Source organism: Schistocerca americana, chromosome 3 (genome assembly GCF_021461395.2).
Source record: "Schistocerca americana isolate TAMUIC-IGC-003095 chromosome 3, iqSchAmer2.1, whole genome shotgun sequence".
NCBI lineage: Eukaryota > Metazoa > Arthropoda > Insecta > Orthoptera > Acrididae > Schistocerca > Schistocerca americana.
Window position 1 is genome coordinate 539,272,589 of NC_060121.1, and position 20,129 is coordinate 539,292,717.

General features: G+C 36.8%; 1 protein-coding gene across 2 annotated transcripts in view; it reads left to right on the forward strand.

The window, feature by feature from the left end:
• The window catches only part of LOC124605256 (cytochrome P450 4g15-like), a 162,300-nt gene extending 142,925 nt beyond the window's left edge, over window positions 1–19,375 (forward strand). For both annotated transcript variants that reach the window (XM_047136815.1, XM_047136816.1), the window contains exons 12-13: window positions 6,730–6,915; window positions 18,967–19,375. In XM_047136815.1, coding sequence (XP_046992771.1) covers window positions 6,730–6,915; window positions 18,967–19,142 — 362 coding nt within the window. In that variant the 3' untranslated portion in view covers window positions 19,143–19,375. The remainder of the gene's footprint in view (window positions 1–6,729; window positions 6,916–18,966) is intronic.
• The last annotated feature ends 754 nt before the right edge of the window (window positions 19,376–20,129 follow it).

Genomic DNA, 20,129 nt, shown 5'->3' on the forward strand with positions numbered 1-20,129 from the left:
AATACTGTTGGATAAACCAAAAAAATTTATGCATATGTTGCAGTAAGCTTGTAGATTGGTAGGTCCTTTCACTTACCAGGCAACAAATCGATGGTTGATTTTATAAAGTATCAAGTGTCAAGAAGAGTTTTTGTTGAAAATATTTTAATAATGTACACATAGAAAAAATATTAGGAACTGTACATTTGTCATTTTAGAATAGTATGCTTGATTATCAGGATGGAGCATATTAAAGGGGGAGCAAAAGTCTTTCCCAGATTAAATAAAAAAGATGTAAGGGACTATGCTAGATACAGCTATTAATTAATTCATAAAGTTTTGGATGGATACACTTCCACATGTTTATGTCTGTTTTCTCAAATGGTTCCTTAATTCATGAAGTTATTATGGATACAATTCTACATGTGCTCTGGCAGCATGTGATTTCTTTTCTGTGTCTTTTGTTGCGATGGGTACTGTTGCAGCAAGATAGGGCATCATCACACTGTGTTTAATTTCTTTGCATTTCTTGGCTGAAACATTTACCGGCAGATGGATCAATAGAGATGGTCCATCATCACGGCCACCACATTTCCCATAAATAACCTCTCTTGACTTTTTGGATCTTCATTTCACCAGTTCCTGATCTCCACACTCTTACGACACTAATACAATATGTTGCAGAGATAGTAATGGAAGAGTATTGGCAAAGATGGTTGGTTGGTTGGTTGTTCCGTGGAAGGAGACCAGACAGCGAGGTCATCGGTCTCATCGGATTAGGGAAGGACGGGGAAGGAAGTCGGCCGTGCCCTTTGAAAGGAACTATCCCGGCATTTGCCTGGAGCGATTTAGGGAAATCACGGAAAACCTAAATCAGGATGGCCGGACGCGGGATTGAACCGTCGTCCTCCTGAATGCGAGTCCAGTGTCTAACCACTGCGCCACCTCGCTCGGTGGCAAAGATGTGGAGAGAAATTGAGTATTGCCTAGAATTTCTACAGGCAACAAACAAAACACTTGTGGAAATGAATCCATAAAAACTTTGAGTTAAACTGCCATTTGGAGTAAACTGCATTGCTGCATCTAGCATAGTTCTTTAGAAATAAACTTTCATTGTCAGGGAATGACTTTGTGCTTAGCTTGTACAGTACTGGTGGATTTATTAACATTTCTTAACCATACCTTAATTTAAACCACAGGAACAACCAGACTTAAAGCACACTCCGACTTTTTTTTTTAAAAATGAACACCTATTTTTTCTTGACTATTTCCTAAGTATCCCTGACCTTCCCTGACTTTCTTGAAATCGTGAACCATCTGTAAGCATGACACAAGACACAAAAATAATTTTCATACACTTTGAACAATGGGAAATACAGGATGGAATACGGACAGTATTACGAAAAGGAAAGACTGCTACTCACCATATAGTGGAGATTTTGAATCACAGACAGGCACAACAAAAATACTACTAAACACATAAGCTTTTGGCTAGAAGGCCTTCTTCTGAAATAGACAACACACACGCGCACAACACACACACACACGCACACACACACACACATACACACAAACGAAGCTCGCACACACATGACCACTGTCTCTGTATACCCTGGACAGACTGCGAGCCACTGCACATGAGAACATGATGAGAGAAGCAGTCTGGGCTGAGTAGCAGGAGTAGTTGTGGTGGGGAGAGGGAGGGAGAGTGGGTTTGAGTGGGAGATGGTATAGTGCTGCTTGTGGGAGCATACAGGGACAAGGTGGAGAGAGGATACAGCTGCTAGGTACAGTTTGTAGATTATATGGAGGGCAGGGGGAGTTGGGGGGGAGGGGGGGGGGGGGAAGCAGAGAGGGAGAGAAGTAAAAATACTGTGGGTGCGTGGGGTGGAATATATGGCTGTGTAGTACTGTAATGGGAACAAGGAAGGGTATAGAGAGGTAAAGGATAATGACCAACAAAGGTTGAGGCCAGGAGGTTACAGGAATGTAGAATATATTGTAGGGAGAGTTCTCACCTGTGCAATTCATAAAAGTTGGTGTTGGTGGGAAGGACGTAGATAGCAGAAGCTGTGAAGCAGTTGTTGTAATGAAGAACGTCATGCTGGGCAGCATGCTCAGCAGCTGGTTGTAGCACAGTGGCCTCGGCTTAGCTTGTAGATCACATGACTGGTTTCAGGCAGGGCTACCTGTGAAACCAGTCACATGATCTACAAGCTAAGCTGCAACCACTGTGCTTCATTCTACATGGGCATGACAACCAAAAAGCTGTCTGTCCAAGTGAATGGCCATTCACAAACTGTGGCCAAGAAACAGCTGGACCGTCCAGTTGCTGAGCTCGCTGCCCAACACAGCATTATTCATTTTAATGACTGCTTCACACCCTGTGCCATCTGGATCCTTCCTACCACCACCAGCTTTTGTTAACTGCCCAGGTGGAAACTTTCTCTACATTATATCCTACATTCCAGCAAACCTCCTGGCACCAACCTTCGTTAGTCATTGTCCTTCACCCATCTATCCCCTAGTCCCTGTTCCCACAACACAGCCTTCTAATCCATAAGTGCACTCACAGTCTTTTTACTTCCCTCCTTTCTTGCTCCCCCCCCCCCCCCCCCCCCCCAGCTCCCCACCCCGCCTGCTGCATGTGTTGTACACCTTCCAACTGCACTTAGCTGCCCTATCCTCTCTCCACATTGTCCCTGTATGCTCCCACAAACAGCACTAAACTGTCCGACACCCATATACTGCTCTCTCTCCTCATCCTCACCCCAACTACCCCCTCCACCTACACTGCTTTTCCGATCATATGCAGTTACTCGCAGTCTGGAAACGGCAGCCAGAGACAGTGGTCATGTGTGGGTGAACTGCATTTGCACGAATGTGTGTGTGCATGTGGTCCATTTCAAAAGATGACCTTCTGGCCGAAAGCTTATGTGTTTAGTGGCCTTTTTTGTTGTGTCTGTCTGCAACTCAACATCTCCACTATATGGTGAGAAGCAATCTTTTCTTTTGATATAATTTTACTTCTTGTCTAGGGTTGAGAATGGAATCATGTATTCTGGTGCAAAGGTATTCAACAGTCTTCCATCTGATACACTGGTGTTGAACGTGTGGGTAATTACCCTCTGAGGTGTAAAATTAAATTTTCTGAGAGGTAGAAAGAAAATGTTTTAGTTTGTATTTCAGTTACAAAACTGAATTATTTCTACAAGACCATTTACTTTTATCTCTATTTCATAAGACTAATACTGATTAAATAAGTTACAAAAAATTACATTTTTCTAATTTCAAATACTAGCATTAATGCATGACACAAAGGGTGGAGGCTACAGCTTGTGAAACAGATGAATGAACAAAAATATTAGCAAGAAGATACATTGCTGCTCAACATTGATAAGACCCATTGAGTTGCAAACAGGCACAACAAAAAGACTGCTACACCTTACAGCTTTTGGCCAAAGCCTTCTTCAGCAAAGAAAACATACATACATTCACACAATCAAGCACACCTCAAGTATGAAAGAGCATTACCATTGGCAGCTTTGGCATTTAATGTATTAGGTATATAGAATCTTAAACAGGGTGATGATTGATGAAGGTGAAGGATTTTGTATGTATGCTACAATCATTATGACTAACCAATGTATTTATTATGTTGTAGAAAATTTAGGGAGTCAGTACTCAGCATACACTGTATAAAATTTTATTGTATTCACATCATTTTTGTATGAGCATCATAAGCACTTGATATACGAGATTAAGCTGCACATGGAAGCATAAGATCAATCAGTTCTTCCCAACTCCATTCACAAATTGGACAAACTAATAATGGGATGAGGTGCATTTTGCCACACACTATTATTTTGACTTCTGGGTTACGTATGTTAAGAGAACAATGGTTGTGCAAAATTAAATGCAAAGTCAGTCAAGAAATATTTCTGAAGACTTGCTGATATTTAGAAATTGTTGCAATTTGTGAAGTCAGTTTAATCTTATCCATGTGTAATTTCCCCTAATTCAGATATCCTCTCTATGTGTAACAAATGTCCCAAACTTTCTGTAAACATTAATCCTGTGGATTTTTGTGCCTGTAAATCATTGGACCTAATTTAAACAATTTGCATTAAGGTTACTGTGACAAATTTATTAACATCCAACAAAATAATTTTATCTTAATAATTATTATTCTAATACAGAGAAACAAATATTTAAAAAATATCACAACATTTACTCGAACTTATGTCATATTCTCAATTCTGTAGATATGAAAATGTCACAAAATAAGGCATTGCATAAAAGATCAAAATCAGATGGTAGGTATGATCAAATAATAGTACTAAGGGTCAACCACTATCTCATTAAATTCTTGAAGAAAATTCAGGAGAAAAAGACCTTTGTAGTCTTTTCAAGAACTTCGTAAATTTAAATTCTTTATCAAGTTCTATCAATATTTAATATTATCATACTTACTAATCAACAACATCTACAGTCACATGATTACTCTCTCAATAACAGTTTCATGCCTAGCAGAGGATTCATCGAACCACCTTCAAGCTATTCATTTACCAGTCCAATCTTGAACAGCATATGGAAAAAATGAACACTTAAATCTTTTTCTGCAAGCTTTGATTTCTTTTATTTTATTATGATGATCATTTCTCCCTGTGCAGGTGGGCACCAACAAAAAATTTTCACACTCTGAGGAGAAAGATTGTGATTGAAATTTCATGATGAGATTCGGCCACAACAAAAAGCTCCTTTGTTTCAGTGATTTTCGCCACAATTTACTTATCATATCAGTAGCACTATCTCCCCCAATTTATGATAATACAAAACAAACTGCTCTTCTCTGAACTTTTTCAATGTCCTCCATCAGTCCTATCTGAGGCAAATCCCACACTGCACAGCAGTACTCCAGAAGAGAGCAGACAAGCTTAGTGTAAGCGTCTCTTTAATAGACCTCTTGCATTTTTAATTGTTTTGCCAATAAATTGCACTCTTTTGTTTACTCTCCCCACAACATTGTCTGTGTAATGACTCCAAGTTAAGATATTCATAATTGTAATTCCTAAGTATTTAGTTGAATTTACAGCCTTTTGATTTGTGTGATTTATCATGCAACTGAAATGTAATGAATTCCTTTTAGTACTCATGTGGATGACTTCACACTTTTCATTATTTAGAGTCTATTGCCAGTTTTTGCACCATACAGATAGTTTGAATTTGCAACTGGTTTTGATCTCCTGATGATTTTACTAGACAATAATGATGGCATCATCTGCAAACAATCTAAGAGCGGATTGTCTCCTAAACTATTCATGTAGATCAAGAACAGCAGGGGGCCTATAAGACTTCCTTATGAAACAGCAGAGGGCTTATAATACTTCCTTGGGGGACACAAGATACTACCTCTGTTTTACGTGATGACTTTCCATCGGTTACTATGAACTATGACATTTCTGACAGGAAATTGTGAAACCAGTCACACAACTGAGACACTACTCCATAGGCAAGCAACTTGATTAGAAGTCACTTGTGAGGAACTGTTTCCAAATCCTTCTGCAAATCTAAAAATATGGAATCAATTTGACGTCCCCTGTTAATAGCTTTCATTACTGTGTGGGAATAAGAAGCTAGTTTTTTTTTTTTTTTCAGAAGAATGGTATTTTCTGAACCCATGTTGGCTGTTTGTCAATAAATCATTTTCTTTGAAGTAATTCATAATGTCTGAACACAGTCTGTTCAAAATCCTACTGCAAACCAGCATTATTGATATGGGTCAGTAAATCAGTGGATTACTCCTATTTCCTTTTTTGTGTATTGGTGTGAGTTGTGCAATTTTCTAGTCTTTAGGTACAAATCTTTCAACAGGCAAGTGGCTGTACATGATTGCTAAGTATGGATTATTGTACAGGACAAACTGAAAGGAAGCTGACTGGTATACAATCTGGACTGGAGGCCTTTCCTTTATTAAGTGATTTAAGCTGCTTTGCTATACTGAGGATATCTACTTCTCAGTTAGTTGTGTTGCAGTTGATTCGGATTCTGGAATATCTGCTTCATCTTCTTTGGTGAAGGAATTTCAGTAAATCATGTTTAGTAACACTGTCTTAGTAGTACTGTCCTCAGTAGTGTCACCATTGTCATCACACAGTGAAGCAATTCATTGTGTCTTGCTGCTGGTGTAGTTGACATATAATCAAAATCTCTTTTTTTTTACTACCACATTTTGGGACAAGATTTTGCTGTGGAAACTATAAAAGCATCTCACATTGAAGGTTGTATTAAATTTTGACCTTCTGTAAAACTGTGACAATCTTGGGGATTTTGCATACTTTTTTTGTTGCTTCTGCAACCGTGTTATGACCTGCTTTGTGTACTATGGTTGATCAGTATCATCACTTATTAATTTATTTGCTAAAAATCTCTCAGTTACTGTTGACACTATTTCTTGAATTGGGCTATGCTTACATAATGAGATTAGAAGGAATGGAAACTGTCTCTTGGGAAGGTATCAAGTGAATTTTTATCTGCTTTTTTTAAATAAATGTATTTTGTGTTTACTTTTGGTGTGTTTGGATGTTACAGTATTCAGTCTCTCTACAACAACCTAGTGGTCACTGATACCCATATCAATCATGACACTTGCCTTGTGCTCAGGATTATCTCTTGCTAAGAGGCCGAGTATGTTTTTGCAACCATTTACACTGATTGAGCTCCTGAACTAATTGTTCAAAACTGTTGCAGCATCAGGTGACTATCTTCTCCCTGCTGGCTGCACAGTTGTGATTGGAACATACAAGGTACATCGCAATCCAGAGATCTACCCTAATCCAGAAGAATTTAATCCAGACAACTTCTTACCAGAAAAAATGCAAAACAGGCATTATTATGGTTACATTCCATTTAGTGCTGGACCAAGGAGTTGTGTTGGTAAGTCATTGTTAATAACTATTTATTTAGATTTTGGCTGTGTACAGTAGTATTGTATTGGACTTTTATCAGACATTTTTATTTTCTATCATATAGACTGTACAATTTGATTTTAGGGAAGTCAATTGTTACACAATGAAAGTGATACGATCAACAGAAATACAAATACAGATGTTTCATTCCACTGTTGAGCATATGTACATGCAATTGGTGTTGTCAGTGTTAACACAATAATAACAACAACAACAACAACAACAACAATAATAATAATAATAATAATATAAACTTTGACATGACTAATATTATTAATTACAATATAATAATCCAAGATGGATTAAAAACTGAAAAGTGACATGTTATATGATGATTAAAAGTATAAAATAATCGCATATATATTAAAATGTGCAAGAACATATAAATATTTGCCACTCATCTTCATCTACTTCTGTTACTGTTTGCTCAAGGTGCAGAGTGAATAACACTGGAGATAGGCTGCAGCCCTCTTATCACTCCCTTGTCAAATACTGCTTCCCTCTCATGTCCTTTGACTCCTATAACTGTAGTCTGGTTTCTGTGCAAGTTCTGAACAACCATTTGCTTCCTGTATTTAACCTCTGCTACCTTCAGAATTTCAAAGCATGCATTCCAGTCATCATTGTCAAAAGCGTTCTCTAAATATACAAATGGTGTAAATGTAGGCCTGCCTCTACTTATCAAATACTGCTTCCCTCTTATGTTCTTGGACTCATAATCACAGTCTGGTCTCTGTACAAGTTGTAAATAACTTTTTGCTTTCTGTGTTTAACCTCTACTACCTTCAGAATTTCAAAGTGTGCTTTCCAGTCAACATTATCAAATGTGATCTCTAAATCTACAAATGGTATAAACGTAGGTCTGCCTGTGCTTAACTTATCTTCTGAGAGCTATCACAGTGTCAGTATTGTCTCTCATGTTACTAAATTTCTCAGGAAGCCAAAATGATCTTCTCCAAGTTTGGCTTCTACCAATTTTTCAATCCTTCTGTAAATAATTTGTATCACTATTTCAGTATTTTGCAACCGTGATTTGTTAAACTGATAGTTAGGTAACATTCACACCTGCTACCTTTGGATTTGCAATTATAGTCTTCTCAAGGTCTGGAGGTATATTCCTTGTATCATACATCTCACACACCAAGCAGAATAGTTTTTTCATGGATGATTCTCCCAAGGACCTTAATAATTCTAAGAAAATGTCGTCTACTCCACAGGCCTTGTTTTGACATAGGTCTTTCAGTGTTCTGTCAAACTCACATCTTAGTACCATATCTCCCACACATCTTCATCTATTTTCTCACCATTTCTATAATATTACCCTCAAGTTCATTTCCAGTGCATAACCCTTCTGTATGTTCCATCTGCCTTTCAGCTTTCTGTTCTTAGAACAGGCTTGCTATCAGAGCTCTTTATATTCATACAGCTTCCTCTCTTTCTTTTTTTTTTTTCAAAGTTCACCTTGTTAAGCACACTTATAAGTCCTTGCATTTCTTGTCCAGCCATTCCTATTTTGCCATTTTGCATTTCCTGCACTTAATGGTCTCCCAGTTCAATAACAGACACAACACCATTGATTTAAGTTTCATAAGTTTGCACTTTTATTCTGTCCAGATAACATTCAAATGATTACCATTTTATCTTACACTTCTGTTTGTATTTCACAAACATTAGGCTAGCACATACATTTCATCTACATTTTCATCTACATGAATACTCTGCAATTCACACTTAGGTGCCTGGTAGAGATTCCATCAACCACCTTCACACTACTTCTCCACTATTCCACACTCTAATAGCACATGGGGAAAATGTACATCAAAACTTTCCTTAAAAATACTGATTTCCCTTATTGTACTATAATGATCATTACTCCCTATGTAGGTTGGTCACAGTAAAATATTTTTACATTCACAAGAGCAGCTGGTGATTGAAATTTCATGAAAATATCTTGCTGCAATGAAAAACACCTTTTTTGTAATGATTGCCACCCAAATTTGCTTATCATATCCATAACACTCTCTCCCCTATTTTGAAACAAAACAAAACAAAACAAGCTGCCCTTCTTTGGAATTTTTCAATGTACTCCATCAGTTCTATCCAGTAAAGAGCCCGTACTATACAGCAGTAATCTAGCAGAGGACAGACAAGTGTAGTATAGAGAGTCTCTTTAGTAGGCCTCCTGCATCTTTGAGGTGCGAAGCCAATAAAACTTCCTTTTTTTGCCTTCCCCACAACATTATCTATGTGATTTTTCTAGTTTAAGTAGTATGTAATTGTAATTGTTAGGTATTTAGTTGAATCAACAGCCTTTAGATATGTGTGACTTATTGTGTAACCAAAATTTAATGGATTTCTTTTAGCACTCACGTGGATGACCTCACACTTTTCCTTTTTCAGCAGCAATTGTCACTTTTCACACCATACAGATATCTCCTGTCTAAGTCATTTTGCATTGGATTTTGATCTTCTGATAACTTAACTTGATGGTAAAATTCATACAGATTAGGAATAGGAAGTGCCTATGATACTTTCTTGGAGAATTCCAGCCGTCACTTCTATTTTACTTGATTATTTTCCATAAATTACTATGTACTGTGACCTTCCTGACAGGAAGTCAAGAATATGGTAACATAACTGAAGTGATACTTCATAGGCAGTCTATTTGATTAGAAGTCTGTTGTGTGGAATGGTCTCAGAACCATTCTGGAAATCTAGAGGCATGGAATCAGTTTGAGATATGCTGTCAGTAGCACTCCTTACTTAGTGTGAATAAAGAATTATGGTATTGTGTTTTACAAGAATAAAATTTTTTGAATCCTTGCTGTCTGTGTCTCAACAGACCATTACCTTTGAAGTAATACATAACGTTTGAACAGAGTATATGTTCCAAAATCTTACTGACATTTGATGTCAGTGATATGGGTCTGTAATTCATCTGATTAATCTTATTTTATTTTTTTAGTATTGGTGTGATCTGTGGATTTTTCTAGTCTTTAGGTGTGGATTTTTCATCAAGCGACTGGTTGTATTTGATGCTAAGTATGGGGCTATTGTGTCAGCATACTATGAGATGAACCTATATGGTATACTAATCTGGACCAGAAGATTTACCTTTATTAAGCAATTTAAGTTGCTTCACTGTGTGAGGATATCTCATTCTAAGTAACTCATGTTGGCAGCTGTTACTGATTTGACTCTGAAGTATTTACTTTGTCTTCTTTGGTGAAAGAATTTTGGAAAACTGTGTTTAATAACTCCAGTTTTATGGCACTGACATTAGTAACATTATCATTGGTATTGCACAGTGAAAGTGCTCACGAAAAATCTTCCACCGCTAAGCTGCTCTACTGAGACAATATCGACATGTGTTAGCAAAAAAGACACAATAAATAGTGCCAAACAAGACTTCGCTTACTGCAAAGATAGGCAGAAAACAGGCAATCTCGGAACAGCAAGTACCGGTAAAATTGAACTGTATGCCGACAGCCAAGGACGAAATACAGCCGCTGAATTTCGGCGTACAAGTAGTCAGAATTTTAGTTTTAACTGTACAATAAAACCAGGAGCAAAATTCAGTGCTGCTACGTCAATGAGTCAAGAAAAAATTTCCTCATTGAGCAAAAAGGACTTTTCCATCTTCCTGGTGGGATCAAATGATATAGCTAGGAACGAAAAAAACGATCTCTTAATCTCGCTAAAAAGAAAACTGTATGAGCTGAGAGGAACAAATGTTATTGTTTTTTCAGTGCCACACCGTTACGACTTGATAGAATGGTCCTGTGTAAATAAAGAAATTGAAACTGCAAATAAAGAGATGCAAAATATTTGCAAGCGGTTTGAAAATGTAACATTTGTGAACATCAGCAATTTAGGGAAAAGATTTCACACAACACATGGTTCCCATCTAAATGTACTGGGAAAAAACATAATAGTAACCAAAATTTTAGAACTTGTAAATAAAATCTCAAATGTGCAGTGTGATGATAGAAAAGTCATACCTCTCATGGACAGGAAGTGTGTGTATCCTGTAGATTCCAATGTGAAATCTGCTATCAGTGAAGCTACACCTCTCCAAGACAAATGTGAAATTTTATTAATGCAAGTGAACACTCCAAATGTTAATAATTCACAGAAAGGCACAGCAGTTATGGAACAACAAACACCAGAAATAAGTGAAACAGAAGCAGCACCATCATTATCAGCAGAAGCAGCAGCAGTAACAGAACCAACAACGACTGGAGCAGCAACACAGCAATGCTTAAGGAGGACCCAAAGGAAAAATACATCTGTGTCATTCAGTGATAATTTTTTATGGTTTCAAGCCAAGAAGAAAATAAAAATGTGAAAAACCAGCCTGCTAACTCACAGATAAGTCACAACAACATCCTATTTTTAAACATTCAGGGTCTTGAAAATAAAATTGAAATTCTGGATGAGTCATTGCCACAGAATAAGTATTCTTTCTTATGTATATCAGAACATTGGCTTAAACCAGAACAAATACAATATTATGTACCAGAAGGTTATAAATATGGAAACAGTTTTTGCAGATCTCAGTACCGTAATGGTGGTACTGTTATCTATGTTTCAAATGAAATAGAGTGTAGAGAACTAGATCTTAGTTGGGCATGTGTAGAGAAACACTTTGAAATTACCGGGATCATATGTGATATAATGAAACTTATCATAGTATGTATCTACCATTCCCCTGACTCAGATGATAAAACTTTTTTAGATAATTTAGACAGTGTACTCTGCTACATAACGAAATGGAAAAAGTATGTAACTGTAATTGGGGGAGACTTTAATTCAAGCTTTGATGTAACATGTAACAAACCCAGTGTAAATAAGTTACTGAATATGCTGAGGCAGCACAACTTCCATCATGTAAATTCAGAACCAACAAGACTACAAGCGTGCTTGGATAATGCTTTTGTCAACTGTGCTCGTGATATGTACTCCACCAAGGTAAAGGAGTTTGTTTTCTCAGACCACTCCATGTTAACAGTAAAGTTAAGACATTTTATAAAAGGAGATGAGAGCAAGGCTGGACAAAAGTTAACAAAATCTAATACCTTAATATTAACAAAACACAATCTCATAAAACTAACACACCAGTTGAGCATAACAAACTGGGACAAATTATTTCAAAACTGTGATTCCAGTGCCCAAACAGTTTATGAAACATTCCACAATTACTTAACATGTATTTTAAAAGCCCATCTTGTTCAAAAGAAATACCATAAAACAAGAAAAGGTAAATTTTGGTACACCAAAGAACTGGAGAATCTAAAAAATAAGCTACTGCTGTTGAAGCGCCTTGCCAAAGTAAACAATTCTAATGAAATTAAGGATCTCGAAAAAATCACTAAGAAACTGTATAAGAAAGAGTTGCAATTAGCGAAACTAAGATACAACACAAATTTCATAAAAATAGTAAAAACCAATGCAAAACAGCCTGGTCAGTAATTAATACTGTTAAAGGTGAAGTAAGAAACTTCGACAAGACAGTCCCAATACCAGCAGATACATTCAATAAATATTTTGTAAGCAGTGCTGATGATATCAAAAAGCTGATCAGTAAACCCAATGTAACATGTATAGATTATCTGAAGAGAGCAAACCTAAATCATAATAGGGCCGGATCATCATTGAAACACTTCAGAGAGGTATGCCAACATGAAGTTCTTAAAATAGTCAAAGAAATGAAAAATTCATACAGTACAGATATTTTTAATATGTCAAACAATCTATTGAAAGAAATCATACATTACATTGCAGCACCATTAACATATTCTATAAACCTGTGTCTCATAGAAGGGTTTTTTCCTGATCCTCTCAAACTATCCAAGGTAACTCCAGTCTTTAAGAAGGGTGTCAAATCAGATCCTGCAAACTACAGACCAATTTCACTAATTCCAGTACTAGGAAAAGTCTTTGAAGGCATAATATATAAGCAGATGTATGAGTACCTAGAACTAAATGGTATGTTAAGTGCATCACAGTTTGGTTACAGAAAAGGAAGGTCAGCTATACATGCCATAGAGCTCTTAGTCAGAGACATTCTAGCGGCATTTGAGGACCATGCGCACGCACAGGTAACCTTATGTGATCTGAGCAAAGCTTTTGACTGTGTTGACCACTCACTTCTGCTCTCTAAACTTGAGTACTATGGAATATGTGATAAAAGTTTAAAACTCATCAAATCATACCTCAATAAAAGGAACCAGGTGGTGAGTTCAGGAAGTCATCTGTCAAACATACTCGAGGTTCAACATGGAGTGCCACAGGGATCTAAATTGGGACCACTTCTTTTCCTTGTACACATAAATGACTTACCAGGAAATATAGATGTAAAGACATATATGTATGCAGATGACACAACTTTTCTATCTGTAAACCATGTACTTGATAACCTTGTAAGTGATATGAAATTGGCAAAAGAAAATGCAACATCATCGTTTAATGCCAATGGTCTGCTATTAAATGAGGAAAAGACCCAGAATATGTGGTTCAGTCTATCAAAGACTACAAAAATAGAAAAACAAAAGGCAAAGTTTTTAGGTATTGTACTTGACAACAGTCTAACATGGAACTCTCATGTTGATCACATAGTGGTTAGGTTGTCAAGAGTTATATATTTGTTGAAGAGACTGATGTGTTGTGTGACATTTGAGTACGTAAGGACAGCGTACTTTGCCTTTTTTCAATCTGTTTTAAGGTATGGGTTAATACTCTGGGGAAACAGCAGAAAAATAAATGAAATTATGGTGATCCAGAAGAAAGCAATCAGAGTAATGGCTAAGGTAGATAATAGAACACATTGTAAACCATTGTTCACTAAATATAGAATTTTAACAGTAATTAATTTATATATTCTTGACAGTGTTAACTACATACTTGCTGAACTACCTAATTTAAGTGTAACAAATGAAAGACATGGCTACTATACAAGAACGTGTACTTCTCTGCTGTTGCCACAAAATAGATTAGCTAAAACTAACAATAGTCATAAGTATATGGCAATTAAAATATATAACAAATTGTCTAAAAATGGGTCAATCAAGCCTGACAAATTATTTAAAGACAATGTTCATAACTTCTTGTTAACCAATCCATTCTATTCATTAGAAGAATTTTTAGAAATGCCTAATATCAACTTAAATGTGTAAAAATTTTTTTTTGTAAAATTAATAGGTTAAGTGAACTGACGAAGTCTATTGCATGTAACAATGCTGAATGACTAATAAAGAATCTGAATCTGAATCTGAAAGTAGTGATTGTGTCTTGCAGCTGGTGTACCTTACATATGACCAGAATCTCCCTTGATTTTCAGTCAAATTTGAGACAGTTTTTCATTGTAGAAGCTATCACATTTAAGTCCAGGCTAAGTTTCAGGCTTCAGTAAAACATTGCCAGTCTTGGATACTTCTTGATGTTTTAAATTTGGCATATTTTTCTCATTACTTCTGCAACAGTGTTCTGACCTGTTTTAGGTATGATTTGCATTCAGTACCATCTTTTATTAATTTATTCAGTATAAATCCTTCAATTATCACCAATACTGTTTCTTCTGAATTTAAGCCACATCTGTTCTACAATTACAGAATTAGTTGGGAAATAGTGGAGACTGACTCCTAGGAAGGCGTCAAGCTAATTTTTATCAGCTAAATGACACGTATATATCACAGTGCTTCATATTTACTGGGGGTTATTTGTTACTAAGAGGCTGAGTATGTTTTCCCAACCATTTACACTTTGAGTGGACTCCTGAACTAATTGCTCAAAATAATTTCTAGAGAAAGCATTTAGTACAATTTCTAATGAAGTTTTCTACTTACCACTAGCTTGAACATGTATTTTCATCAACATGCCAAGGATAGGTAGAAGTCACCACCAACTATAATAGTGTAAGTGGGATACCTATTTGATATGAGACCCAAGTTTTCTTTGAAATGTTCGGTAACTGTATCACTTGAGTTGGAGAGTCAGTAAAAGGAACCAATTATTAATTTATTCTGGTTGTCAAGTATAACCTCTACCCATACTAATTCACAGGAACTATCTACTGCAATTTCATCACAAGATAAACTACTTCTCACAGCACCAAACACACCACTGCCAAGTGTATTTAATCTGTTCTTTCTGAATGCTGTTAGGTCCTTTGCAAAAATTTTGGCTGAACTTATCTCTAGCTTTAGCCTGCTTTCAGTACTTATAATGATTTGAGCTTCAGTGCTTTCTATTGGCACTTGGAGCTCTGGTTCTTACTCAACACAGCTATGACAGTTCACAACTTAATACTGATTGTTGCTATGTCTGTCCTCTTCCTGTGTTTGTCCCACACCTTTTGAAACTGAAGCCCATTCTTTACTTTCCTGGGGCCTTCTAACCCAGTGGTAGTCACCTGGTCCCTACCTCCCACAAGTGGGCTTTCCAGCTTTCAAAATGTGTGGCAGGTGGTAGGTATTTTAAAAACAATTTCATTAGGTTTTCATAAAATCTTGACACAAAGTCTTTGGTGAGTAATTGTTCTTATATACCTCCATTTGTTGTAACTCTGCTTTATAAATTTATTGGATTAATGTTGCTTCCACACTTTATAAACCACCATATCTGTGGATCTGGTTGGTGGTTAGAAAATTTTACTACTGAAAGAAATACAAAAGTGGATGGCAGCTAAAGAAGGTTGACCACCCTGTCTGACCTGAAAAGACCTCAGTCCATTCTACACAGCCCCCATTCCCCATATAGCCACCCATGTGAATAGTGGACATCTGTCCCATTTAGCAAACCCAAATCTCCAGCACTCTTTGATGCAGTTTGAGAAATCTGCAACCTAAATGGTCACAGAACTGTCTGAGCCTCTGATTCGGACCTTCCACTGTGTCTGTAGCAAAGGTCCACAGTTGGTCCATTGATGATGCTACAAATGATGAGCTCCAATTTCATCTCACAGTCAAGATTGATAGTCTTTATCACTTGGGCTAGCCCAAAACAGAGAATCTCTTCTGATCCAAAGTGATGAGCATCGTTAGTACCAATGTGAGCCACCATTCTACAGCTTGCTGTACCCTGTCTTCTTCATGGCATCTGGAAGCACCAGAATGACACTGAGTGCACACCGCCTTGGCAGCCATATCCCTAAGGAGCCCCATAATGCACCTAACACTGGAGCACCCAATTACTAGTAATCTCACCCTCTGTGAATGCTCAGATCTTGTGGGCCAGGTGTCTTCCTTTGGAACAGAGCAAACAACTGCATTTGACTCAGGGCCTTTGTCAGCCATAGACATCACCTGGAACCTGTTTGGAAGACAACCGGCAAGGCCTTTCAATCAATCCCCCAGAAAGTCTTTCACTGCTTGCCAGACCTTGAAACAACCTTCCACTTGACCAAGAGGAGGTGTCATCCTTGTAACCAGGGTAGTCACAGTAGTGATCCAATTTGGGTACACTAAGGACTCTCAAGTCATATCTTGCCCCCTCCTCCTCCTCCCCCCCCCCCCCCCCCCCCTGCTCCCTCACGACCAGCCCCTCCTCAGTGATGCCCATTGACAACTGCCTCAGGCTGCATGACCAAAGCCAGCAAACCCGGAGTCATGAGCAAACAATCACCAATGCCACTCACACCTGAATACAGCAGTCACAGTCCCTATCCATACTGAAGATGGCAGAATTATATAGTTGCAGTTTCTGAAGCGCCGAACTGTAGATACAAACACACTGCTGCTGCACTGATGGGAGCTGCCATCCAACTAATGAGTTCTAATACTGTAACAGGATGTACACTTGAAAACAAACACCTGCTGTAAATATAAACAGTGGAAATATACACTACACAGTTATTAAAATGTAGAGGCTTATCACAACTCACGGACAAATTGCTTTGCTCTGATGTGCTGTTGCTGAGATGGGAGCTGTTGCCCAACTAACAAGTTTGACACCTAAAAATTTTGAGATCATATGATTGACATTAACATCAATCTTCTACAGAGCACAGTTCATAAGAAACTAGTCAGTTATGCATTGTTCTCAAAGTAAGTCACCAAACATTTAATATGATAGAGGTAAAAACACAATTATTAAGGGCAGACTAGGAGACACCTTTCATAAATATACTAAACTTACAGCTAGATAATATCAGGATGCCAGCTTTTACAAGCACTGTAATAAAGACATGAAGATTGTGTGATAGTTATGTGTGAACTTTCAATGATACTGATATGAGTGATACAGATATGTTGTCATGGCGATTTCCAAGCATGGCCTTTTATACTTAACTGTGGATACCGACATGGAAATGTTAAGCACTTGCTTACTAGGTGTGGACTGACAAGATTTGTGTGGAGTGGAGTAAATAAAGACCAGCATAATGATATTTTGTGATTTTTTGTAATTACATATTAGTTTATAAAATGGTAAATGTCAGAATTAACATTAGAGTTAATCAGTTGAATCCAATAATAATCTGGCTTAACTAAATGGTAGTTGGTTAAGAAAGCATTAAAATTCAGGGTACTACTTAATTAATACACTGTATTCCTCCATGGAAGAGTACCAACTTCCATGTAAAATTTCCACGTTCATAATTTTGCTAATTTATTCAAACTCTTAATTAGATGCTTAATTAGACAACCAAGAGCATTATTAGGTTTAGAAAAATTAAATACAGATCTGGGAATTAAAAAAGAATAATGACTCTAATGGCAAAAGTAATTTTGGGTGCAGTTGAACTTTAATTATGGATAGCATATAAACTTATACTATTATAGTGACTATCTATCTTGGCTATGATAATGCCTTCACTATACTGTTCATAGAAGCTCACCTATGTTCCCATTTCCTTGCTCATTATAAGACCTATTCCTGCATTACCCTTTATTTGATTTTGCATTTACATTCCTGTACTCAATTGATCATAATCTTGTTCTTCCTGGTACTGCACTTCAGTAATACCCACTATATCTAACTTCAAGCTATAGATTTTCCTTTCTAAATTCTCAAACCTACCTACCTACCTACCTACCTAATTCCACACTCTAACCCACAGAATGCCAGTTTTGTTTTTCTTGATTATGACATCCTTCTGAGTAGTCCACATCCAGAGTTCCAAAAGGGGGATTATTTTACATCTCAGATATTTTATCGAAGAGGATGCTGTCATCATATAACCACACAATAGAACTGCATCTTCTTGAGAAAAATAATGTTTATTGATGTATAGGTCAATCAATCATCCACACTGTTGTTCCTACAGCTACTGAAAAGTTGGCCTCCACTCTTCAAAAACCTTAGGTTAGTCTGGGTTAGTCTGGCCTTTCCACTTTGCACTAGTACCACTCCAGTGGGTTGTACCTGTGGTGTAGCTATCTGCATCACTGAGGCATGCAAGCCACCACTACTTGCAAGATCCAAGACTCATGTTGTAATGTAACTTTTTTGTCGCCACTTCCTGCATTTCTGCACACTCATTACCTTTCATATTGGTTATTTCACTAGCCTATTTCATAATAATTTTAAAGTTTTGCACCCTTTCTTGCTTTTTACCATTATTTGTCTTAATAATTTCAAACATTCCTCTGATATCTTTCTTGTTCTCTCCATATTCACTGGGAGAAAAAATTATCTAGTTTTCTGTTTTTCAATGGCTTATAGGTTTGACACTGGTTTTTGTTTGCCTTTTATTTCTTTCTTACATCTAAATGCTGTCTTGGAAGAGGCTTTTTCCTTTTTATTAGGTATTGTATCTTTCTATAAGTTTTCTTTCTCATGTCCTCTTTTTATTCAGCAGCTCGCTTCATTTTATTCCTGGACTGTATCATACTTATTTCACTACATGGTCATTGTTGAATGAGAAAATTATTTTGTAACAAGACATTTCTTGTGAAATAGTTATCTGTTAAAACAAGTTTTAAGGATAAAACAATCACAATTATTGTGATGTAATACTATACTTTTAGAAATTTCTCATATAATCAAATTCACTATAACATTTTTTTTCCTTCCGTTACAGGTCGCAAATACGCCATGTTGAAACTGAAAATTCTCCTCTCAACTGTTCTGCGAAATTACAAAATTGTGTCTGACATAAAAGAGTCAGAGTTTAAATTGCAAGCAGACATCATATTGAAACGTACTGATGGTTTCCGCATAAAAATTGAACCAAGGAAGTCTGTTAAAGCAATGTGAACTGTAGACTATACAACTTCCACTAAAATTCCAACAGAAATTTGCTCAAACACTGCTGTGAAACAATATGTGCTACTATCAAAAGTGTTGTCATATTTGTCCCACATTCAATAAGAAACAGCTTACTGTCAGAAACTGGAAACAGTTTGAAAATACATATGGCCATTTTTTACTCAAACTATGTATGAAACTGGCTTTTTCTACACAGGCAATAAAACTCTACTATAAATGTATTGTTATTATGGTATTATTATTATCCTTATTATTTCTATTACACATACTACTATTGGTAAATTTTGTAACATAAAGATGGAAGACTGATTGTAGAGATGGTGTAAATTATTGAAAATAAACTAATGAGAGAAAGAGAGAAATGACCTGAAGTTTCATACTACTCAACATTCACATCCTTAATGCAAGAAATCTGTTTTAGTTCCATCAGTTTTCTCAGGGCCACAAAAAATAAATGTAAACATGGAAACAATTTTCATGGTATAGGACTTCCTGATATTGTGGGCCAGTTGACCAGGCTTGCTCGACTAATCATGTGCACATTCAAACCACAGTTTTATAGTTACTGCAATATTCTTCAATAGCGCGCTGTATGATGTTGATACAAAAACTATATTTACTCGTTGATTTATGGCTATGTCTTCAAGCTACGCTGGTGGTCATTTTGCTGAAAGGGGAATTTTTGCACCATCTATGGTAACTGGAGGGAGGAATACCATTTTGTGTGTGCGAAAGAGAGATCGTGTGTGCAATTATAGTTGTGAATTGATTTGTTCCCAATCATAGAAAGTGATCATAACTTTGACCCATGGAACATGCACTTAACCAGTTAAGTGAATATTGTTTTACACTACTCATGGCATGATGTGCAGCCTTGTCCCGCTTTCCACTACAATACAGTAATTTACTGAACTTCACAACCAAGAATTTCTCCACACTTCACCTTTAATACATCACTTAAATGGATGACCTCAC